The sequence below is a fragment of the Hyperoodon ampullatus genome (assembly GCF_949752795.1).
Source record: "Hyperoodon ampullatus genome assembly, chromosome: 4".
NCBI lineage: Eukaryota > Metazoa > Chordata > Mammalia > Artiodactyla > Ziphiidae > Hyperoodon > Hyperoodon ampullatus.
This window is the reverse complement of record NC_136917.1, coordinates 116,460,962-116,487,498: the sequence shown is the minus strand read 5'-3', so window position 1 is coordinate 116,487,498 and position 26,537 is coordinate 116,460,962. Positions and strand designations below refer to the sequence as shown.

Sequence of the window (26,537 nt, the reverse complement as noted above, 5' to 3'; positions counted from 1 at the left end):
CTTTTGTCCTCATTTACTTCCTTAAGAGGGCTTGAAAAAGTCCAACAGAGAAACAAACAAGATGTATTCAGTACTGTGCTCCTAGGAAATTAACGAAACTATCGAAGTACCCAATTACTGTACTAACCATGTCTGCAAAGCCTTCATCAAGGAATCTTTATCCATTATGGTATATTCCCTGAGGTAATAACATTAAGGTTAAAAAGAAAGATGATACTGGTAAAATTTCACTATTATGAATTTTATGTTAAAATATGCAGTAGCCAATGTTACTATAGGGGCAATGACCTGGGCACATGTGACCACACTCACATTTCAGACATAAACCTAAAGATGCTCCATTTACTGTTTTCAGTTATGACTCTACATCAAAAATAAGTGGGAAACTAGAGACCATTAATTGGATGACAAGAATAAACATATGCCAAATTTTCTACCTTATCAGGTTCAAAATTTGATATACTAGAAAATAATGTTACTAGAAACATCTATCACTTTAAAAAAAAGGCTGGGGCCTCCCTGGTGGCGCAGTGGTTGAGAGTCCGCCTGCCGATGCAGGGGATACGGGTTCGTGCCCCGGTCTGGGAGGATCCCATATGCCGCGGAGCGGCTGGGCCCGTGAGCCATGGCTGCTGAGCCTGCGCGTCCGGAGCCTGTGCTCCGCAACGGGAGAGGCCACAACAGTGAGAGGCCCGCGTACCACAAAAAAAAAAAAAAAAAAAAAAAAAAAAAAAAAAAAAAAAGGCTGAATTTTACACTAAGCATAATTTCAGGAATCATGCCCTTGATTTTTTTGCACCTTACATACAGCATCTTCATACCAAATGAACTATGAAAAAACTGAAGACAAAACAGATTTGAAATAGAGGTGATGGCACTCCAATTCTTACCTTTTCTTTCACTTCACATTTGAATCACTCAGTATGCCATTTTAGGAGGCTAGATCTAACTGGATCTTTCTAACATTATTAATATAGAAACTTTAAAAGAAAATTGTCCTTTGATGGTACAACAAAATTGTATTGAACAAAAGTCTCAGAAGGGCTCAAAAAGAGCTTGGATCTCTTTTTCTTACCCATGTGAAAGGAATACAACTATGCTTATTGTTACAGAGTCATAAAGGGATCTGTTGGATACAATAATTTATTAATAACAAATTAACAGTGTACTGTTAACCCAAAAGAAAAATGGTCAAGGATATGAATAGCCAATTCACTGAAAAATGCAATTAGCCAAGAAGAAAAATTACACTTTTATTCTATCAGATTGGCAAATATTAACTGAATAATAATATTCAGTGTCAGTATAGCAAAAGAAAACTGACCTGGGAGTGTAGCTGGTTCAACTTTTCTAACAAACAGTTGGCAATAAGAATAAAAAGCTTGGGTGTGTGCATGGCCTTTGTCCTAAAAATTCTACTTCTAGAAATATATTCTAAGGAAATAATTGGATAAGTGTACAAAGATGTACATACAAGGATGCTGTATATACAAGGATGCCCGTGTAGCACTATTTATTAAATAATAGACTAACTGGAAATAAACTAAATGTTCAATATTAGGTGAGTAGGTAAATCTAGTATGCATATCCATACAACAGACAAGGAGATCTAGACCTATATTTACTGATGGGAACATGGGCCTAATTATATGTGTGCTTTAAAAAAACAAAACAGCTAGTTACAAAACAGTATATATAGAATTACCTACTTTGGTAGAAAAAAACAATTACTAAGGTGTGTGTAATTATAAGTATGTGACTGATTTTATTTAATTTACATATATGTGGAAAAAGGATATGCATAAGAATATTAATAGTGATCTAGTAATTTCATTTTATTTACTCTACTTTCTAGTTCTGCTAAATTAGCATTCTATCACTTCTATTGATACAATAAAAAAGGGAGGGGTAAAATAAATAATTACCACAACAATGATGTTACTATGCACAAAAGTGGGAAAAAGCTTTATGCAGAATTGTTTTTGCAATGGTGATGCTCATCATATATTAACCCACAGATGTACTACCCACCCTTTGATTTTCTTTTTTTCTTTCCCCCAACTAAGGATGCTTTTTATTTCCCTTTGATTTCTGAGGTGACATCTTTAGGTGGTAACTGTTATAGAAATAAATGTGGCCAAGAAGATCCATTTATAAATCTAAGTCCTTCCTACTTTCTATACAATTTCATTGAGAGCTACTTCATTTCCAACATCTGTCCATCAGACAGATACAGATTCACGTGTTGCTACTAATTTCCTAGTAGAGTCACATATATTATTTGAAGTTATTTTCAGGGCATCTCTCAGTTCTACATTTAAGTATCTTACTCAAGCAGGACTATGACCATTATTTCAACAAGAACAAAACAGTCATGAGCCAAGACTTATAAGTAGATAGCAAAGCCAAATTAATCAATAGTTAACTGCCAGAGCCCAAGTCTGCTAATGACAACAAATACTTTAGCAAGGAAAATAAATACTTGAAGACCTCAATGTTGTTTTCCTTCATTTCCTCTTCTGGAATATAAAACAGTAGAATAATCAAAAGTTTAAAAACAGAATCGGATCAATAACGAGCATCATACATTAGAAAAAAAATACTAGAAAGATTTTTCTCAACTTATACACAAAAGTTACACAAAAAATTAGGTAAAGAAGCTACAATTTGACAGTCTTATAAAAATGTGGACACCTCCTTCTCAGTGATATTTCACCTGTATTCAAAGGCTTTCAGCTGTTTTATATATCTCTATAGCTAAGGCCCAGGTCTGGGTTCTGAAGCCCTAATTCTTAGGCACCTATCAGCAGCTCAAATTCTTTTCTTGCTCTCATTACATTTTTAAAAATTTATAGCCTGTATATTTCTATATTTTAAGGGAAAATGGTGACCAGTACTGATGTCTTTTAGTTAGTCTGTTAATTTATTATTTTAATGCAACGTGGAGCTTAATTAAGAATAAACCAAAGTCTCCCAGTATAATCTAGTTTGGTCAATGATTTATTGTGAGTATAAGTCACTATTTTAAAAGCATACATAAATGAATGAGCAATAGGTAAGAAATATTGTAATAAATCTGGCTAAGGGTAATTTCTGATGAGGAACTGATGCATCTCTTTCTCAAAAATGTTCAAGGAAAAAAAAAGCTACAAAAGTCAGAAAAAAATTTAAGTCTTTAACTTAATTTTCTTCTTTATTACACAGTTGAAAACTAATGTAAATTTTATTTGTATGCCTGTTTTAAACTGACTAAAAAAATTTTTTTATTGGAACACTCTGATAGAGAAAAAATAATGTAGATAATTTTGATTAGCTCAAAGAAATAATATTATAATGATAAAAGCTCACTTACTGAGCACTTACTACATGCTAGGTTCTAGCTCTATCACACTCCTAGCTAGATGACAGAAGCAAAACACAGAGGAGTTAGAAAAGTTGTCAAACGTCATGCAGGAAACTGGATTTAAACTTGATCATTTTGACTATAGAGCTCAGGTTCTTAACATACTATGACATATTGCAATCCAATAAAATGCAAACACCATAAAAATACAAAGTTGAATGGCAAATATGTGAAGATTATAAAAACTTTTTTAACCTAATGCTGATGCTAAAAAAATATTCCTCCATTGATACTTTGATTTTATTATGAGGGCAGAGACTGCAAGCATCCAGCTTCCTGTCCTAAATTCCTAACCCGTGCTGATACTAAGTAATTTAAAATCAATTTCCATAGATTTATCATATGGACTGGAATACTCATTTCCAGGGATAATTTGCCAAAGCAAAATGCAACCTGTTCAATGAAGCTTAGTATAATGGTAATGAGACAAATTTTATTTAAAAAATTATTTCCCTGTTGAAAATATTATGAGATATTTTAAATTAGGTTAGAAGTAAGGCTTGAAACCTGCTTTAATGCTATGACATATCCTATAGACCATGTCCACAAAAGTTGCTGAATCCTGTCTGAAGAAACAGATATCACAGGATAGTTAAAAACCAGGTACCTTCTACTCGTTTCAATTCAATTTGAAATCTTTCAGGAGTATCTCCTGTATGGCGAAATTCCAAGCTATTCACAATAGAGGATACAAAGGGCACATGCAAGCCTGACAGAGGAACTATTTAGCAGATAAGGAAGGCTTTCTTTAATGCTTGATGTTACTATTTAAAATTCAAAACCAAAACAAGTGGCCTAACCAAAAGATTTCTAGGAACTGGGAAAGCAGGCTGAAATATAGCACAGAAAGACTCAAGTCCACTCTATACATTCATACAGTACCTGGGAGCTGAATCTGTGAACATCGTCAGAGGCACTGACTAGATCAATGGAAGACATGGAGGAAGAGCGACTATAGGGCTACCAGAGACAGACAAAGAAAAAACCAAGTAATCAGAACAAAGGCACAACAGAGCATTCAGTACCAACTTCCAAACACAAGATAAAGAAAGAGAGAACAAAGCACTATATGAAACAAGCTCAGCAGCAAGTGCTGACTTCATGCACCTATTATGTGTTATGCTCCAAAATCGAATGCAGTGCTTCCAATAATACAAAATAATACCACTTAACCCCAAAGCAAAAAGAGGTCTAATATCACTGGCTATGCTTCTGGTTAACTGTTTTGGACAAGCCACTCCCTATTCCCCCACCCTTCTTTCCCCCTTAAATAAAAAAGAAAGAACATTATGTTCAGAAGATTTCTAACAGTTCTGGAGGATGTATATGGAAGAAAACATGTAATACCAAAAAATCTCATTACTTAAATTCAAGAAAAGGAAAAAGACTTCATATAACAGGATAGTTTCGTCAACAGTGAAGAAAAATATAGCATATACTTTTAGTAAACTGTGACATTAGCTTACCTTTTGGACAAATCTATGAGTCCCCACAGAAGAAAAGGCATCTCCAGATGGCATTGATGTAGGCCAATGTAACCTGACCTTTTCACTCTGTGACTAAGAAAACATATAATGTTAAATGGGAAGGTTTTGAAGTGTATTTTGCAGCTTAAGAATGGATAACAAACATTTAATTACTGAACACTTTAGTGCTTATAAATATTTGAATTATGAAGTTACTCTAAAGATACAAGCCTTGCCAAATCTTGACACTTCATGTATCCCAATTTTCTTCTTCTGGATTCCATAGATACTACCTTAGACCAAGGATTAGTTCTTTTATTTTTGCTCCCAGTCAGAATTTCCAATACCAGCATGGCACCATTTACCATGAATCAACCTTAACACTGCTACCAAAATAATTATCTTATCCAAACTCTGGCCAATTTATTCTAATCATTCTACATCATCAGGGCCCTGGAGGGCTGTACCATTTGAACCAATAATCATTGTTTGCTTCAGTTATGTTCAAAAGAACATATCATGTATATCTTTGTCTCCTTTCCATGAAGGTATTCTGCCTTCATCCTATCACCTCACTCTTGTTAAGCTGCCACTTAACCTCTTGCCTCCTTCTCAGCTTGCCTAGTTTCTTCTCACTTATTCAATAAATATTTACTAAATATACTGTACCAGAAATTATGCTGTATTGTGTGTGTGATTATCTTTGTCATATCAACGTGCCTGGCTCTTAGGCGAAGAAAATCATGGTCTGTTTAATGACTTGTTTTTATCTACTAGAGTGTCAGGAATAGACTGATATTAAATGAGTTGATCGCCCTGTGAATATTTCTTTTTTCTAAAGCATACTGAAGTGTTTTTTTTTTAGCTAATTGGGCCTCTCACTGTTGTGGCCTCTCCCGTTGTGGAGCACAGGCTCCGGACGCGCAGGCTCAGCGGCCATGGCTCACGGGCCCAGCCGCTCCGTGGCATGTGGGATCTTCCCGGACTGGGGCACGAACCCATGTCCCCTGCATCGGCAGGCGGACTCTCAACCACTGTGCCACCAGGGAAGCCCCATACTGAAGTTTTTATTGATTCTCTTCAACTCCAACTCAACCACCATATTGATACTCAGTGGAGGAGCATTTTAGAGCCAGAAGGGATGATCTGAATCATCTTGTCCAACTCCTTGTTTCACAGATTAGAAAACCAAGGCCCAGAGAATTTAAGTGATACATTTAGAGCTACACAGTTACTGGCAAAACTAAGACTAACTTGTCTTGACCTCACAGTTTGCTATTCTTCACAAAATAACACATCTTAGATTAAAACAAAAGCGAAAACAGTGAAGGGAAAAAAAAAACCACCCAAAACACCCTAAAAAACCAAATACAATGATGCTATATCAGATATTTTTGGCATCCAAAATTAAAACTTATTTAGGAACTGAAAGTTCTATTGAGTGCTGTGTAGCATCTTTTGGGTATAAAAAATGAGCAATAAGCTTTTATAAATTAATGTGACAAACTTTTCATCAATGATAAAAAACAGGGAAAAATAAACATGAAAAGCAAACAGCCACTATTGCAGATGACTTACCCTCGGATAGATAGATCAGTAAATGGGCATAATAGCCGTGACTGCCTTAGCAATCAGAGGGAATAAACAAGGCAATTCTTCTATGCAAGTTAATTTGTAGTATAAAACTGATACACATATGATTTATTTGCAAGATGCTTAAAGTCTTGAGAAGAATAACTAAAATTCATCTTTAAGTACCATCTAGTGGTAATATATGGTAACTGCATTGCTGCAGAATTAAAGGTAAAGGATCAAATTAATCTTGAAACTAAAGTTAAAGGATTTTAGAAATGCCTTCCTTCAATTTCCACAGAAGGAGCTGGGTATAACTGCTGTGAATTTAATGATGAAAAAACACTGAGCAAAGTTAAAAGTGAGGAAGTAATTAAGGTGAAGGTAGTGAAGGCAATAAATGAGTTAGTAATAAAAACTGAATGGTACTAACATAGAAGAAAAATAAATTCTTGGTCATCTTCCTTTTGAATTCATACGGCACTTGGTAGTGAAGAGAAATTCAAAGAGACTGTTTTACTCAGAGCAAATATATACTTTGTATTAATAGAATGATAATAAGGTTGGATACTTCAAGGGGAACAGGCAGAATATTTCCATTTAATTTCATGTTAATTATGCATGCTTGCTTTAAACAATCATTAGTCTTCTTTCTATTGCTTGGAAATTGGTCAATAAAGTGACTTATAAAGATTCTTCTACATTTGTGACTCACTGTAGACGAGAGTTCATTTTTAGGTTATTAGGATCATGATTTCAAATTCTATTTATATGAATAACATACATCAAGGATTTTTAATAATTTTTAATAATATGCATACCTGTTCTTCTATTTTATCTTGTCTGTCAAGAGCAGCTTCAACAGCATCAAAGAACTCTTCCTCATTAATCAAACTGTTTGGGCCTTCCTATTCAGACATACAGGAAAAAAAAAAGCTGTTGATTCAAGAAAATAGAAAACACTGATAACCCTGGCATTAACTCTAGGAGAAAGTTGAAAAGTGAGCTGACAAACATTTCTGAACCAGTTAGTACACTAGGTAATATTATCACAAAGATGAACAATATATGCTCTGTGCAAAATCAGTGCACAGAGTGTTACAATTAATTCACTCACTCAGTACTCAAATACTTACTGTATATTGACCAACACTGTGTTAGGGCAATAATCTAGAGCAGGGGGTTGGTGAACTATGGCCCGTGGGTCAATTCTAGTCTACTGCCTACTTTCAGAATGGCCTTTAAGCTCAGAATTTCATTTTTAAATGGCTGGGAAACAATAACAACATTTCATGGGGAATTCCCTGGCAGTCCAGTGGTTAGGACTCTGTGCTTTCACTGCTGAGGGCCCGGGTTCAATCCCTGGTCAGGGAACTAAGATCCCACAAGCTGAGTGGCATGGCCAAAAAAAAAAAAGGAAAAAAAAAATTCATGACATGTGGGAATTATATGAATTTAAAATAAAGCTTTATTGGAATATAATCATGTTCATTCATGTATTGTTTATATCTGTTTTCATGGTACAGTGGCAGAGTTGAGTACCTGTGACTTGAGGACTTGCCACAGAAACCATATAAAATTGCAGGAAGGTTTTAAGTACAAAGTTGTAGATCTATAGCCATGAGAAGTACAGATAGGGCTTCTGAGGGGAACCTTCCTAAGCAAAGACAATAATATCATAGAGAAAAAAAAGTTGAACTGATGCTTGAAAGCCTGCTTAGAATGGTAGAGCAGTGGTTCTCAATCACTTGGGGAACTGCCTGGGGAACCTGTTAAAATGAAAATTCCCAGGCCCCCCATTCACAGAAATTACTTTTCAGTAGGTCTTGGGTGGAGCCAGGAATATGCGTGTTTAATAAGTCCTCCAAGTAGTTCTAATGCAAGTAGAACCTCAGCTGTATCAGAAGATAAAAATATAAAGAATAACAGCAAAATGGAAACAAGCAAGCTATGTGTGTATCTTGCTGTGATAAAACAAATTTAAGTGGACTATAAGTGGAACAATAGCTTTGTTGGGGCCCAGAGTAGGCTACCCCAAAATGTGCCTCAGTGGCATATTGATTATTTTGAATTAAGGTTACTTAAGAAATGGCCAGTGCAAGAGGGACACTCTGACACTCCCATCTCCCTGAAAGCAGGAAACAAATCTCATGTGAAATGTGTATTCCCTGCATCTGGAGGCAGGACACCATTATTGCCAAAGATAGGGACTCTGGTCTGAGAAGCGGGAAACCTATATAAACAAACCTTGTTACATTTTAAATTTACTACTCCAAGTCCAAACTCTGTTTAGATTCTTCACTAACTGGGCACCCCAAACAAACCTAAGCTTCTTTGCCCTCACAACTTTGTTGTTTCTTTGTTGAAAGAGTATAAAAGCTGCCTGCTTTGGCCACCGCTTTGGTCCCATTTCTGTAGGACCCACACACACATGAATTAAAATTTGTTTTTCTCCTGTTAATCTATCTTGTGTCAATTTTATTATTAGTCCAGCCACAAGAACTCAAGAGGGGCAGAGGGGGAAATATCCCTCTCTAAAGCAGCTTCATATTACTATTAAACTTGAGGCAGGAGACAGATGGGCCCCTGGGGCAAACAGCTGGAGTTGTTCTCTATGGATACTCTATGATGAAAATAGGAGGAGGAGGCTGGGCCCTGCCCAGATAGAAGATAAGAGAACACATATTTCTCATTCTTGAAGTCAGGAGACCTCCCCAACTACACATGCACAGAAAGGCTCCTTGGAGGTCAAAAAAGGGAGGGGGCGCCACCCCATAGTAAGTGATGCTAACTACCCGTAGGCCTCTTCAGTAGAATCCATCTCGGCTAAGAGATGTGCGTGCACACGTGGGAGGACCCTGAGATATACCAAATACGGACTCTGAACCAGGCAAATCAAGATGATTGGCCAAAGGAAACCGGGAAGAAACACCCCATATAAGTGATTCAAACTACCACGAGGGCGTGACTCTCCGAGTCTGCCCGTGTGTCTATCCACACGTACTGTACTCTTTTCTTCCTCCTAATAAACACTTTACTTGTTTCACTACTTTCCGTCTTTGTGGGAATTCTTTTCTGCAAAGCTGAAGGGCCAGGGCCTTGTCACTGACCACTGGTCTAGTGGCTAGGATTTGGTGCTCTCACCACCGTAACCCGACCTCAATCTCTGGCCGGGAACCGAAACCCTGCTTCAAGCCTCTGCAAGTCGAGGCCACCTGAGATCAAACTGAAGGCTGAAAAGGCAGGCTTGGGTTTAAGTTCCCCCAATTTTTAAATATACAAAATAAGACACGTGAACAACTGTGGGTCTGTCTGGAATAAATCCCAAGTTGTCACTACTCCATTAAAAAGTATGAAGCAACATCATCCCTGCGCTGCCACAACCTGGGGCCACACAAGAAGAGAGGGAGGAACTATGCTGTAATGCTCCTGTCATTTCGCCCAGGCATATCAGAAATCTTGATTCAATGTAGTAGTTCTTGTAGAGTTATGGGGATCCCTCAAAAGTTACTTCAAACCACAACCCCCCAAATTTTAATTTAACTACAACACACATACAGAACAGTGCACATCTTGATGAATTACCATTAAGTGAATATAACTGCAGAGGAGCAAAACGTACCACCCCAAAATGTCTCTTTGGCATGTGGATTATTTTGAGCTAAAAACAATTAAGGCCCAAAAGACTCAGGAAGAAACTCTGACCTTCCCCTCTCACTGCCTAAAAAAATTTTAGATAGAGGTTCTGTTCCTGGAATAGAGCTATCAGTAGAGATATCTGCAAAGAATATTGGCTAGGTGTTATGGGGGAAACTCAGCAGGGTCTAGAGACCAGAGCCTACTCTGTGTCCCACTGTTTCTGCATGGCCCAGCAAACATTTGTTTATCAAACATTTGCATTCTCATCTTCCTGTGAATTGTCTTACAGCTCTTTTAAGTTCCAAACCACTACTCCCACATCTTCTTTTGTCTTTAGCTGAAGATGGTATTTAAGGTGAGGGTTTCAGTCATTTTATTGAGTTACTCAGTTTTCCTGGATCTCTCCCACATATACATATTATTAAACTTTGATTTTCTGTTAATCTGCCTCATGTCAATTTAATTCTTAGACGAGCCAGAAGAACATAGAAGGGCAGAGGAAAATTCATTCCTCCCTGACATAACCATCTAACGACCAGCTGGATCATGAAAGAGTCCTGCAGGACTCCCTTTATAAAGCCAAAACATTTCAGACACTTAAATGACAGCAGTATCACTTTGGTCTCTGTTGATATGAGAAAAATATAAAATACCCCAAATCTATTCTGAACTCAAACGTATTTTCTAATGATTTAAAAATTCTATTGATCATAACCACATCTACACTTTAAAAAATTGTAATACTCATTCAATCTATTCAATTACATCAGAGTCTCAGGAGTTTACCAATTGGGAACTACAGCGTTAAAAATGTGAGGGAGAACTAAAGTAATTGGAATAAATTTTCCTTTATTAAAAAACTTAAACACTTTTATCTCATCACGCTTACCAAAGAAAAGAGCTATTTATTGCTGAATCTATGGGACACTTCATAGTCTTTATCTACTTGCCGTAATTATTAGCAGCATTTCTTATGTTAATGACTCTCTTTGGAGCCATCTTTCCCCTGGGAGTCTTAATTTCCCAGTCCCTCTCTAAGTAAGCACTGTTCTTTGGGTTCCAGGGCAGGCTCCGCCTCTGTCTACCCCTTAAATGTGAGTGCTCCTCACTTGCTCTCCCCACAGCGTTCTTACTCATTTCTGTGACTTCAGTCATCTTCTGATGATTCCCAAATTCATAGCCTGTCCACCTCTCTCCTAAGTGTTAGATCTTTACATCTAATAATATATAAGATGGAGTGTTCAAGTGAATGCTTCAACTCAGATGCACCATGTCTAAAACCTGTTCTTCCCTCATCTCCATACCAATCTATCTAAGGCAGAAACCTGGGCCTGTTCTTGAATCCCTCCTTTTCCCCTCATTCACCACACCCTTCAATTCTACCTTCCAAATATCTGATTTGTCCATGTAGGCAATTCTCACCTGTAATACTGAAAAAGTCTCCAAGCCCTCAGTCACAACAGTCAACTTCAGTCCACTCTCCTCACTGCAGGAAGTAAGAATGACTTAAACCCATTGCCTAGGGCTTCCCTGGTGGCGCAGTGGTTGAGGGTCCGCCTGCCGATGCAGGGGACACGGGTTCGTGCCCCGGTCCGGGAAGATCCCACATGCCGCGGAGCAGCTGGGCCCGTGAGCCATGGCTGCTGAGCCTGTGCGTCCGGAGCCTGTGCTCCGCAACGGGAGAGGCCACAACAGTGAGAGGCCCGCGTACCGCGAAAAAAAAAAAAAAAAAAAAAAAAAAAAAAAAAAAAAAAAAAAACCCATTGCCTGAGGATACTGGTTCTAGCCAGTCTTGCCACTCCCCACTTTTGATTGGCTCTACCCTCCACAGATAAGTGCTTTGCATTGCCATGCGGCAAAATGCTCTTTTTCTTCTGGTCTCCAAATGTCTTCTTTCTTCTCAGCCCCTATAAGCAAACACTTTACAGGCTATTCACCTGGTTAACAAATACTCAGCTGACTCATTCTTAAGGTTTTAGCTCAGACGTTGTGGCATCTGGAAGCCATCTCTGACTCAATACCTGTGTTCACCGTGTTAAAGTGTTCCATAACATACATTATTCTAATTGCCTGTTAACTACTCTGCGTTCCCATTATGTACGCAGCTAAGGCCCTCAGGCAGGACCCTTGTTTACCTTGTTCCTTGCAATATCACCCATGTCTAGCCGCGTCTCACATTAGTAAAATCTTAAGGCATGGATTTAAGATTATAATTTCTGAGGCCACAGATGACAGAAACATTTAAACTTTGTTCAATAACTAGAACATCATGAACATTTGATAAGGACCAAAACAAAGTCATATTTTGAATTAGTGTCTAAAATCCATGCAAATGTAGTATGAACACAAGTAAATATAGATGGTTTAAAACTCCAAGGGGAAAAAAGTGTAAAAACAGGCCCTAGTTTACTTAAGAATTACACAACTTGATACTACAGGGATTTGAAATAAAATTCATACTTTATGGCAAGACAAGAAAAATTTAAATGTAAAAAAACTTTCTCTGCCCTTTGGCCTCCTCTTTCCCCTCTACTCTGTACTGTATATCTGTATTATGCATCCTGACCAAATCTTCCCCAAGAATACCAGCCCAATCCTAAGGTGCAACATTTTCCTAGCATCAACAAGACAACTCCTTAAAAGATAACCTTCTTTCTTGATCTTTAAGGAAGGGGTCACATGACTTACAACCTTGTCGCTGTAAAACTGGATTGTGTAAACTGTCAATATTACGTCATTTGATGTACCGCCCTCTGTCTCAAAAAACTTATATTACTATGCTTTGACTTCTAATTAATGGGCAGAACAGTTCTCCTCAATTTGGCTCAAATAAAATTTCCATTTCTTTCTCAGATTGACTGATTAATTTTTGTTGACATGCATGGTTTAGCTGGCAGGATATCAGAGATACCCACTAGTGAACACCTGGAGTCTACCCGGAACTGGTGCTCAGTACCAAGCATGGGTCCATTGAGCCCCACCAGCTTCTCAGTACTCCTCAGGTGTTCTGGTGAGCTCTCCTAATATCTGGATCTCATTGTTTGAGTAACGACCCTGAAATTTTATTTGAGCTGTTTCACTTAAGGCTTGGAGTCTTAAGGGGCACTGGTGCAGTTCTTGGGCAGGACTTCGGGGATCGGGACAAGGGGCCCAGGGAATCATAGGTGGCTGGGTTTTTGTTAAATTTGGCTTACACTGAAAAAAATGAGTTGATATATGTTCTGAACAAAGCTTTTGCTAGTGAAATGAGAGACTGAATTATTCAGCTCTGAAGAATAAGAGAGATCCACTACAACCACTAGGTAAATACTGCTCATCCGACTAGGCACAACAGAGGCTGATAACCTAGTGCTCTCAGCACCCATGGTGGTTTTAGACTGTCACAGGGAGAAACTGAGCCATGTACAAGAGTCAAACCAACCCAAGGTTAACTCCTTGGGGCTAGATTCAGAAACAGCACATATTTGATCTACCACACTGTCCTCAGAAAGTTGTACAGATCATATCTCATATCCCATATCTGAATTAGGCTACAAAATAATGGGAAATTGTGCCTCAAAGGCCAAACAGCTCCCAGATGGACAGTCACCTATGGGAATACCAGCTGGGTTTATGTATGCTTGCAAGTTCTTAATCAGAACTAAAGGATGTTGGGCCCTGAAATGGTGAGATAGGTTCTTCTGGCACTCCCAAACTGATTTTTTTCAACAGCAGTAAGAGTTTTTCTCTTTTCTAAAATTATATTAGCAGGGGAAAATATTTGTCAGGCTAGCTTCTTAGATCCTTTGAATGGGAAAGTCTACTAAATTGTTAAAATTTTAGAGAGCTCTCATCTTAAATATTGTACCTATTTTAACTGGTATACAGAAGCCCCAAAAGGCTTCAAAATTTCAAAATAGCTGCATTGAAAGATTTCTTGTAGAAAGCTAATAAAAGATTAATGATATAAAAGGTACCTAAAACTTTAACTACTGTTCCCGTCTACTAATAATCTGTCTGAATTGCCTTTCTACCCAGAAGACCCTATTAAATGGTTACCTTTAGGAATGGGACTACATGAGGCTTGTAGGCAAGCCTCTTCAGATCAAAGGCCAAACTGAGGGCCACAGTTAAATAATTTCTTAAACCCAGGGAGAATCCTTAAAAGTGTTTATAAACAGATTACCAGGACTTCCCTGGTGGCACCATGGTTAAGACTCCACACTCCCAATGCAGGGGGCCCAGGTTCAATCCCCGGTCAGGGAACTAGATCCCACATGCATGCTGCAACTAAGAGTTTGCATGCCACAACTAAAGGAGCCGGTGAGCCGCAACTAAGAAGCCCTCAAGCTGCAACTAAGGAGCCCTCGAGCTGCAACTAAGGAGCCCACCTGCCACAACTAAGAAGCCCGCCTGCCGCAACTAAGACCCGGTGCAACCAACTAACTAACTAACTAAATAATTAAAATTAAAATAATAAATTAATTAATTATCAAGTTGGGAGGTGGGAAGCCAATGGTGTGACTAAACTGACCATAGCTGGTAATTGGAACCTGATAGTAATTTTTTTTGGAGCGGGGTGGTGCTGCTTCTTCCCTAAGCTAAATGAGAGAAAGTAAGACATTCCAACATAGGTGAAGGGGTATGTCAGTCCTTTGAAATCACTGAGGTGGCCACCCAATTCTTTGAGAAAAAAACAAAAACAAACAAAAAAACTATCCTTATTTTACAAATCTAGTCTTTATAGGACCAGAGGTATGGCTCCAGAAATAATCCAAAGCCCACCAATCTTTTTACCACTCCCAAAATGTCCCCTTATTTATCTTAAGAGGCTTGTAAACAGAGAAAAAAAATTTGTTTTCTGGCCTTGAGGGAGGGTAGATAACTTGGTACTTGACTTGTTAATGACAAATAGAAATCTTAAGTGTCTTCTCATAAAGACTAGTAAAAAGGTTTTAGCAATCTAGATAGGTGATCTTGATTTGTTCCATCTGCCAGAAACTCAATTTGAATTCAACCTCTTTTATAACTGAGGGTTTTATATTGTTACACCTGATTCCTGGCTGAAATTTTGGAATGGGCACTATGAGGTCTCTGTGTCTGTTTGTGTGTTTCTTTGTATCTACACAGGTGTGTTGTAGATGTGTGGTACCGCAAAAATTAATTTGTGAAAGAACTCTGTTTAACTGGCTTAAAGGAAATTAAGCACTTATATAAATATTCAGAAATACAAAAGAATCTGGCCAGAATGAACTTCAGGCTTATGTGATCTAGGAAATATTCAGTACTAAATTAATATCTGGTATTAAACTTAGCTTAAGCTTGTTGGTTTAATTAATACAGACATGTCTTTAGAGTCATTAACATTAAGTATAATACTTTTATTGTACCTAGGTATACTACAAGTCAAATAAAACCTTATTATTCTTGTTAGAAAGTTGTTCAGCAAGAAAAAATAACAATACGATGAAACTTTTAACTCTTTAGGAATAACTGTGTCTTGGGGATGTCTATCTAAAATACTCTTTCCAGATTTTGGTAACTTGAAACTTTAGAGTTGTGCTAAATTAACTTAAATAATGGGAATCCATCAAATACCCAGGTCATTTCCAGCTAAGATACTGGGACATTAATTACTGAGCATAGGTTTCCTTTTTCAAAGAAACTAAGGTTAGTTAGGACTATTAATATGTTTGATGTCACATTAAGACTCTCTGTAAGAAAGAGAATGTTTTCTAGAACCATAAATAGTATTTATAAGCTTGCCAATCTGAAGAATACTAACGGAAAAGGCAGTTCATAATTGCTTACTTAGTTTTTGCTAGAAACTATGTTTTAAGGTTAAGAATTATAATATGTGTAACTAAAGCTACTAAAATAATAAGGGAAACATTTCAGTATCCAAGGAAAATGGGAAGTATGTTTTCACTAAAAGAGGATATAAGGAATGGAAATGCATTTTGTTAAAGGAAAAAAAGGGTAGTTTTGTCTTAGAGCTGGTTGTTTCCGAATGGAAAAGAAAATAAGGGACAAAATAATATGGATACAGAAAGTTGTAAAAGGGTCAAGGAAAAGGAACACTGAGAAAAGAGTTTTGTATGTGGTCAGGATTGGCTAAGATTGAGTTTAGTTAAGAAAATGATTTTTTTTTTTTTTTGGCGGTACGCGGGCCTCCCACTGCCGCGGCCTCTCCCATCGCGGAGCACAGGCTCCAGACGCGCAGGCCCAGCGGCCATGGCTCATGGGCCCAGCCACTCTGCGGCACGTGGGCTCCTCCCGGACTGGGGCATGAACCCGCGTCCCCTGCATCGGCAGGCGGACTCCCAACCAGTGTGCCACCAGGGAAGCCCAAGAAAATGATTTTTAAAGGTAAGGTGTATAAAACCTGAATTTAGTTTTCTCTCTAAGAGCACAAAGTTTTCTGAAAATATTGAGCTGCTTTTGGTAAGAGATTGTGTGACTTTCTTTGCCTTTAAGTGATTTATTACCTTTGAGATCTTTTATTGTCACTTTGCTTAAATGAATGGGTATTGTTTCACAGTGACCTATAATCCTATTTAACTAGGTATTTTGAAACTTTTTGACAAATGTCCCAAAGATCAAATTCTGAATGAAGTTCACTGGATCTCCAGTTAACTCTGAGGTTTTCCAAAGGGTCCCTGGTATGCCTCAAAATATTTGTTTTCTCTCCATCTCAGAGAGAGGAATATTAAACTAATTAGTCTTATTTGGTATGTTAAATTACATGGGAAGCATTGTCAAATTTGAGTGGTGATAAAACTTCTCAGGTTATATCATATGGGTAAATATTATTAATATAGAAATTCTAGAAATTATATAGAACTCCTAAAAATCTGGTATGTCCTGGTAAAATGTTATCAGTCATAGTTCTAGTAATTATCTTAAATTGTTGTATGTCACAACAGTAACGAAGTTTATTTGTCAATTGGCATTGTAATCAGGTCTTTAACCTTGACTTTTTGAATCTTTTATCATTTATGGACAGTTATTATTTTACTCTGAAGTTTTTGCAAAAATGCTTCATCTTGAAGAAGATTCACAGAAAGGACTTTTGGACAAGTATAAGTTTCTGATAACTTTCAGATCATATCCTGAACTGGGTAAGAAATTAAAGACTTCTGATGGAAAACCTGATGGCTTCATAAAACCATTAACTGAAGATTAAGATCAAGGATTAGTCACATAAGACTGACTGAAATTACGAGTATGGTTATATAATTTTTGTTTTTTGTCTGAAATATTATTTGTTTTTAATCTGTTTTCCAGATATAAAGAAATCTTTAAATCACAACTCTGTATGTAGAATTGAAACATTTATCTTTTCTCTCTACCTGATCCCTTCAGAATCTGTAAACTCTTAGGTTCCTAGCAACTTTCTCAGGTAATAAGGAAGGTCACCTCCTAACAGGTACAGGAATCTCAAGGTATTCAGGAGACTTTGAGAAGAGAGAAATTCACCCAAACCTAGCACCCAAATCTACAGCTGTCACAGGTGGAATCTATGACATGCCTTTAGTGTGGCTTTCCTGGCCCTGAGAATTTTTTTTTTTTTAAAGTTCAATCTGAGATTCCTTGTGAAAAGTTCCAGCACAGACAATTTAAAGAGCCTAGGTTGTCAATTAACCAGACATTTTGCAAACCAATTAGTCTTAATGTGGCTACATTTGGTAGAAATTAGGGTAATTTTAGAGAGAAACAGATTATGTTTCAGTGGATATTAAATTCTAGTTTTATTAAATGAGGTCTTTATTTACTACTGCCTAAGACTCATTTCCCAGATAGTTTCCTTGTTGTTATATTATTATAAAGTTTAGTTATTAAAAGGACACTCCAAGTTTGTTTCTGAAGCTTATCACAGTAATCTAACTTTGGATGAAGATCAGATGTGCCATGACCTGCAACCAGGAGATTATTCATACTGGAACAGGTATCAGATAAAGGACTCTTTATAGCCATATTGGAAGAGTCCTCCTCTCCTGAATAAACTGCATATCAGGCCCCCTCTCCTGAATAAACTGCAACTCCTGTTTCTGACACTTGACTTTGACTAAGAACAGCACTACCAGACCAGCAAGAGAAGACATCTGAAGAAGACAGCTGATCCAAGATGCTGGACTAGGTCTGTATACTGATTACTTTGACAATGCTCACACTTTTTTTTCTCCTCACACTTTTGCTTGAGCTCCATCATCTGCAAGTTTCAAAAATCAATCTAATTACTGGGTTTGTGGCCAATTACCTATGTCCAGTACTCCCAGATTGCCTTGGTAGATTTCTCCTCTTCAAGGCTCTAACTGGACAGCCCTTAGAAATTTTATTTTAAAAGAAAGAAACTCTAACACCATGCAAGGTAGTATCACTGCCAATATCACTAAGTGAGATGCTATTACCTGGCCAATTAATTTTTTTTTTGCAAGTTCATATTTTATTTCTAATACGTTTGGAGCTTTGATTTTTGTGTTTTTGTAAAAAAGTTTTCACTTAATTCATTGAAAGCCCTTTCGTGCTGAGTCCAAGGTGGGGCCTGGGCCAGGCCAGACCCTTTGTAGCCTTCTTGCTCCCACCCCAGACACCCAGTGCTGGGAGCGGGGTGGCTTCCCTCTGTCCACTCTGCCCTCCCAACCCCTGCTGCATCTCTCTGTACAAAACAATTTTTAAAATGGAAGTTAAGATACAATATACATTGGACAGGCACGCAAACACATGCACACAGGCATCTGCTCCAAATGGGCAGGACGTCAGATGCACTCAGAGAGCACCAAGGAATGCATACGGAGCCCCTCCTGGGGAGGAGGACAGGGCCTGAGCCCCACCTTGGTCCTCACAGTCCGCAGCTCCTCCCCACCTATTGCCCTGCTACCTGCCAGAGGGAGGGGTGGACAGCACAGAGGGCTGTGCAGAAGGGAAGACAGCTGAGGGCAGCTGGGGGGTGGTGGAGAGGGCAGTGCCAGCCTGGTACGTTGCCCTGGGGCCAGGGAGGCTGTTCTAAGAGCCAAGGGGTTGGGGAAGGACTAGGGTAGACCCCCGGCCTCAGGTACCTGAGGGGTAGAAGGCCTGGGCTTTGCCCATCGAGGAGCTTCAAGTCTTACCTGGCCAATTAATGATGCCTGTTCTGAACCTGGTCATAAACAATCCTTTTCATTAGATGGTGAATACTGGGTAGCTCCTAAGAGGACCCAATGGATTTATGGAACAAGTTTATGACCTCTGCTTCCCCCAGGTTGGTTAGGAAGATATGCTATTCGTTTCCCTTGGGCTCAAGGTCACTTATGGGTAGCTCCTGTCAATCTGTGATGTCAATCTGTAATGTGAGCACACTGGTTTCTATCAGGTTTCCAATGGTATGATCATTTGGCCACGATATTTGTTAACTCATCTTATGACATACAAAGAGTCAAATTTCCACTATGAAAAATCCTCTTCCCAGTTTAGGGGAAATACTAGGAAAAGGGTTTGGTTCAGGAGGATCTTGGCTTAAATCTTTGTTAATGATGTTGTTGGTTCTACTGGCAACTTAAACTACAGTTTATGAAACTTACAAGGTGATAGCTTCTTGCCTTTCATGCTGTGTATCACCTGTTCGTAGTAAAATAATGATGTCTAAACAACTTAAAACTTTGGATCATGTCTACAGTGCTCTATAAAATAATGCACATGTGAGGGGAATTGTCTTATTGGACAGCCTAGAATTGGCTCTCAGTCCTTGCTGAACATTCTGCTAGTATAATTCCCCACCCCACCCCCCATTCCCCCAAAAAAGAGAACTGGGCTATTAGGACCCAGCATTGAGGGAAAAGATGGACCAACGGCAGGCGAGCAACCACCTTGGCACCAAGGGACCAAATATTTGATCACCTAACGCTTTCCATCAAAAGGTTAATGATCAGAAAGAGGAAATTGTGAAATAAAATTCATATTTTATGGCAAGACAAGAAAAATTTAAACATAAAAAATTTCTCTGCCTTTTGGCCCCCTCTTTCCCCTCTACAGTGTACTGTACATCTGCATTATGCATCATGACCAAATTTTCCCCATCGGCAAAAATACCTGCCCAATCCTAAACTGCAACATCCTTCTAGCATCAAGACAACTCCTTAAAAGATAACCTTCCTTCTTGATCTTGCGAAGAGTCAGGTTACCTACTACTTTGTACCTGCAGAACTGAACTATGTAAACTGTCAGTATTACGTCATTTGATATGATGTACATCCTGTCTCAAAAACACTTCTAACGGAACAGTTCTCAGAGCTTTCTGAGATGCTTTTCCTAGGTTGTAATTCTCAATAAGACTAGAATATATTTTCCATTTCTTTGTTAATTTTTCATCAACAGGAAGATGGTGAAAAAAGAACTGAAGTGCCCTTAACTATTTTCTTCATTAAAAGAGAAAGAGGGAGATGCATTTCAAATGGCTGGAAAAAAGATGGTTTATTCAACAAATGCCACTGGAATAACATATAGATTCCTCCATTACACCATAATTTTTCTTTTTCTTTCTTTCTTTCTTTTTTTTTTTGCGGTGGCACTCACTGCTGTGGCCTCTCCTATTGCGGAGCACAGGCTCCGGAGGCGCAGGCTCAGCAGCCATGGCTCACGGGCCCAGCCACTCCGCAGCATGTGGGATCCTCCCAGACCGGGGCACGAACCCGTGTCCCCTGCATCGGCAGGCAGACTCTCAACCACTGCGCCACCAGGTAAGCCCTACACCATAATTTTTAAAAATTCAGATGTATTAATATACTTAGGAGAGACCACTAAAAAAAAAGAACAGAAGATACAGAAGATTATTTGAAGTACAGTGTGAAAGGATTTCGATCTAAAATGGAACCAGATGGGACTTCCCTGTCAGTCCGGTGGTTAAGACACATTGCTACCAATGCAAGGGGCACAGGTTCAATCCCTGGTCGGGGAATTAAGATCCCACATGCTTCACAGGGTGGCCAAAAGATTGAAATAGAGAATTTTATGCATGCACCCTCTGAAGAATGGAATTTAAGAACGGAGAGAAAGACTTCCCATAAATGCCAGATAATCAGAAGACTGAGTCTTATCTCCTGACCAAAGACCATCTACCAAGTATCTCTCCCCATCCTCAAGCCAATGAACTTACTGCTTGGACTCTGGCTGGACTCTCCTTGTCTGTACTCCTTGCCCATAAATACAACCTGCCCCAAATCCTCAACAAAACTGCCTGTAACTTGGTACTGCATGCATTCCCCGAATTGTAATTCCTCTGCTGTTCTGAAATAAACTCAATTTCTGGAAATTTGAGCATATCTCAGTTTACCTCTTTAGGTTGACAAGAGAATGCTTTTTAAAACATGAAAAAAAATGTAGAGGTAAGTGTACCAAAAGACTGTGAGTTAATTACAAGAAAGTATGAAACTTTTATATGACAAAATGAACAATTAAAAAGATTTTTTTAAAACTATAAAAAGAAGAAAATAATTGAGAAATGAAGTCAATCCTGCTCATCTTCTAAATCAATAGGGGGAAAACACTCAAATTCTAATAGTAAAAACGTGAAGGGACGTGTACGAGTCATTAAAGAAGAAATGCAAATGACCAATAAACATTTTTAAAAGAAAACCTAAATCACATCAATGAAGCAATTTTTTTTAAAACTAATAAACACATAAACCTAGCACAAGGACCCTCCTTTCTCCACCCTGCTCTCTCCCCTGAAATAAACCTGTCTTGACCAAAGTGGAAATAAACAAATATAAAATTATACAGTACTTACATATTGCTCATAGGAGATAAATGGGTACCACATATTGTTAAATTAAAAAGATAGGCTGATTTGTATTTTCTATAATCTTCCTATAATGTACATCTATTTTATTTATAATATGAAAAAATAGGGTAATTTTTAAAAGCTGATAGTCCTCCCCAAAATAAACCTAAAATAGCAAAAGACTTTGCTCAGCTTCAGAATAAAAGTTAAAATTGTAACAGCTAATATTTCAGTAATCTAGACTTTTAAAATCCCAGACGATAGCTAATTATGTAATTTTTGTACATTCCAGAAGGAATGAGATGACAGCTTAGCAATTTAAAAATATTACCACTCATCAGAGGGTGTCTGTCCCACCCACTAGGGCCTGGGGAGTCTGCTGAGATACCAGGCTGGTCCCCTGCCCTTCAAGGCCACCCCCTCCCCGTGTCTGCATTGGTCCTGGGGTCATAGGAAAGAGACTGAGGGTAGAACAGGAGAGGCAGGGGGAAGGGGTCCTCCAGGACAGGAGGACAGGAGGAGCAGGAGGAGCAGGAGGAGCAGGAGAAGAGAGGAGGGTGTTTGCCCTGCCGACTTGAGCCCAGGAAGTCTGCTGGGCTCCCAGGTGAAGTCGCCTGCCCTCTGAGACCAGGGGTGGGGGGCTCGCCTGGTTCCCTTCTGTTCCTTGAGCCTAAGCCACACACCCCCACAGCCCCCAGGGCCTTTTCCAGCCCTGTGGGTCCTGAGCATAGGCCCCGCCCACCACCCAAACCTCACCCTTGCTTAGGCCCCGCCCTCCACAGCCAAGGCCTTTTCCAAGTTTTTTTTTCTTTTTTTGTTTTCCCTTTTCCCTCCCCCTCTTTTTTACTATTGTGGTACTATTGTACCTTGTGGTTGTTGATTCATCTATATTTTTATTTTTATATCCTTTCCAATGTATCTGTTAGTTTCCTAGTCTAATTTTATTTTTTACTTTGCTATTGTTCTCTCTCTCCTTTTTTTTTTGGCCATCCCACGTGCCTTGCGGGATCTTGGTTCACAAGCTGGGGGTCGGGCCAAAGGTCCTAGGGTGGGAGCTCCGAGTTGGAACCACTGGACTAACAGAGAACTTCAGACCACAGGGAATATTCATCCAAGTGAGGTCTCACGGAGGTACTCATCTCAGCACAAAGACCCAGCTCCACCCAACAGCTTACAAACTCTGGTGTTGGAAGCCTCAGGCCAAACAACCAGTAAGACAGGAACACAATCCCACTCACAAAAAAAAAGAAAAAAAAAAAGACTGCAAAAAAATATGTCACATGTGAGTGAAGGAGCAAGGTAAAAAACTACAAGACCAAAAAAATGAAGAGGAATTAGGCAACCTACCTGAAAAACAATTCAGGGTAATGATAGTAAAGATGATATAGAATCTCAGAAATAGAATGGAGGTACAGATTGAGAAAACGCAAAAAATGTTTAACAAAGAACTAGAAGAACTAAAGAACAAACAAACAGAGATGAACAACACAATAACTGAAATGAAAAATATACTAGAAGGCATCAGTAACAGAATAACGGAGGCAGAAAAACGAATAAGTGAGCTGGAAGACAAAATGGTGGAAATAACTGCCAAGGAGCAGAATAAAGAAAACAAGAATGAAAAGAATTGAAGACAATCTCAGAGATTGTCTTTAAAGAAAAGAGAATTGGTCAGAATTCTTAGGTGCATGTGAGAGTAAGCCTGGTTGACTAGCAATATGTATTCTTTAAAACAAGCAATGAAAATGTCCATTTAAGGTACACGCAGATACTTGTGTCTGGGATAACACTAAACGTACCAATATTCGAATTATAGGGGTCACAGAAGAAGAAGAGGAAAAGAAAGGGGCTGAGAAAACATTTAAAGAGATTATAGTCGAAAACTTCCCTAATATGGAAAAGGAAATAGTCACCCAAGTCCAGGAAGCACAGAGAGTCCCATACAGGATAAACCCTAGGAAAAACACACCAGGACACATATTAATCAAACTAACAAAAATTAAATTCAAAGAAAAAGTATTAAGAGCAGCAAGGGGAAAAAAAATAACACAGCTGATTTTTCAGCAGAAACTCCACAGGCCAGAAGAGAGTGGCAGGATATACATACAGTGATGAAAGACAAAAACCTACAACCAAAATTACTCTACCCAGCAAGGATCTCATTCAGATTCAAGGGAGAAATCAAGAACTTTTCAGACAAGCAAAAGCTAAGAGAATTCAGCACGACCAAACCAGCTTTACAACAAATGCTAAAGAAACTTCTCTAGGCAGGAAACACAAGAGAAGAAAAAGACACACAAAAACAAACCCAAAACAATTAAGAAAATGCTAACAGGAACATATATATCAGTAACAACCTTGAATGTAAATAGATTAAATGCCCCAACCAAAAGACACAAACTTGCTGAATGGATACAAAAACAAGCCCCATATATATGCTGTCTACAAGAGACCCATTTCAGACCTAGGGACACATACAGACTGAAAGTGAGAGGATGGAAAAAGATATTCCATGAAAATGGAAATCAAAAGAAAGATGGAGTAGCAATACTCGTATCCAATAAAATAGACTTTAAAATAAAAACTATTACAAGAGACAAAGAAGGTGACTACATAATGATCAAGGGATCAATCCAAGAAGAAGATATAACGATTATAAATGTTTATGCACCCAACATAGAAGCACCTCAATACATGAGGCAAATGCTAACAACCATGAAAGGAGAAATCGACAGTAACACAATCATAGTGGGGGACTTTAACACATCACTTACACCAATGGACAGATCATCCAAACAGAAAATAAATAAGGAAGCACAAACTTTAAATGACACAATAGACCAGATAGATTTAATTGATATTTATAGAACATTCCACCCAAAAGTGGCAGAATATACTTTCTTCTCAAGTGCACACAGAACAATCTCCAGAACAGAACACACCTTGGGTCACAAATCAAGCCTCAGAAAATGTAAGAAAACTGAAATCATATCAAGCATCTTTTCTGACCACAATGCTATGAGACTGGAAATCAATTACAGGGAAAAAAAACTGCAAAAAACACAAATACATGGAAGCTAAACAGTGTGCTACTGCATAAACAAGAGATAACTGAAGAAATCAAAGAAGAAATTTTAAACATACCTAGAAACAAATGACAATGAAAACACGACGATCCAAAAACTATGGGATGCAGCAAAATCAGTTCTAAGAGGGAAGTTTATAGCAATTCAATTTCACCTCAAGAAACAAGAACAATCTCAAATAAACAATCTAACCCTACACTTAAAATAACTAGAGAAAGAAGAACAAAGAAAACTCACAGTAGAAGGAAAGAAATCATAAAAATCAGAGCAGAAATAAATGAAATAGAAACGAAGAAAACAATAGCAAAGATCAATAAAACTAAAAGCTGGTTCTTTGAGAAGATAAACAAAATTGACATATCCTTAGCCAGACTCATCAAGAAAAAAAGGGAGAGGACATAAATCAATAAAATTAGAAATTAAAAAGAAGAAATCACAACTGACACCACAGAAACACAGAGGATTATAAGAGACTACTACAAACAAGTATATGTCAATAAAATAGACAAACACGAAGAAATGGACAAATTCGTGGAAAAGTACAATTTTCCAAGACTAAGCCAGGAGGAATCAGAAAATATAAACAGACCTATCACAAGTAATGAAATTTAAACCATAATTAAAAACCTTCCAACAAACAAAAGCCCAGGACCAGATGGCTTCACAGGTGAATTCTATCAAACATTTAGAGAAGAGCTAAGACTGATCCCTCTCAAACTCTTCCCCAAAATTTGCAGAGGGAGAAACACTCCCAAATCCATTCTACGAAGTCACCATCACATTGTTACCAAAACCAGAAAAAGATATCACAAAAAAAGAAAATTATAGACCAATATCACTGATGAACACAGATGCACAAATCCTGAACAAAATACTAGCAAACAGAATCCAACAACACATTAAAAGGATCATATACCATGATCAAGTGGGATTTATCCAGGGATGCAAGGATTCTTCAATATATGCAAATCAATCAATGTGATACACCATATTAACAAATTAAGGAATAAAAACCATACGATCATCTCAGTAGATGCAGAAAAAGCTTTTGACAAAATTCAACACCCATTTAGGATAAAAACTCTCCAGAAAATGGGCATAGAGGGAACCTACCTCAACATAATAAAGGCCATATATGACAAACCCACACCAAGAATCATACTCAGTGGTGAAAAACTGAAAGCATTTCCTCTAAGATCAGGAATAAGACAAGGATGTCCCACTCTCACCACTCTTATTCAACATAGTTTTGGAAGTCCTACCACGGCAATCAGAGAAGCAAAAGAAAAAAAAGGAATACAAATTGGAAAAGAAGAAGTAAAATTGCCACTGTTTGCAGATGACATGATACTATACATAGATAATCCTAAAGATGCCACCAGAAAACTACTAGAACTAATCAATGAATTTGGTAAGGTTGCAGGATACAAAATTAATGCACAGAAATTCCTGGCATTCCTATACACCAACAATGAAAAATCAGAAAGAGAAATTAAGGAAAGAATCCCATTTACCATCCCCCCAAAAAGACTAAAATAACTAGGAATAAACCTGCCTAAGGTGGTGAAAGACTTGTACTCAGAAAACTATAAAACACTGATGAAAGAAATCAAAGATGACATAAAAGATAGAGA

At 38.2% G+C, this 26,537-nt stretch overlaps 1 protein-coding gene across 2 annotated transcripts in view; it reads right to left on the bottom strand.

Moving 5' to 3' along the window:
* The window catches only part of CERT1 (ceramide transporter 1), a gene marked incomplete at its 5' end in the record, with an annotated part of 128,934 nt that overhangs the window by 20,040 nt on the left and 82,357 nt on the right, over positions 1–26,537 (bottom strand). Inside the window, 3 exons of one of the 2 annotated variants that reach the window (XM_079703594.1) lie at positions 4,286–4,363; positions 4,870–4,962; positions 7,263–7,349. In XM_079703594.1, the coding sequence (XP_079559720.1) occupies positions 4,286–4,363; positions 4,870–4,962; positions 7,263–7,349 (258 nt within the window). The remainder of the gene's footprint in view (positions 1–4,285; positions 4,364–4,869; positions 4,963–7,262; positions 7,350–26,537) is intronic. The other variant, XM_079703595.1, reaches the window with a different exon arrangement.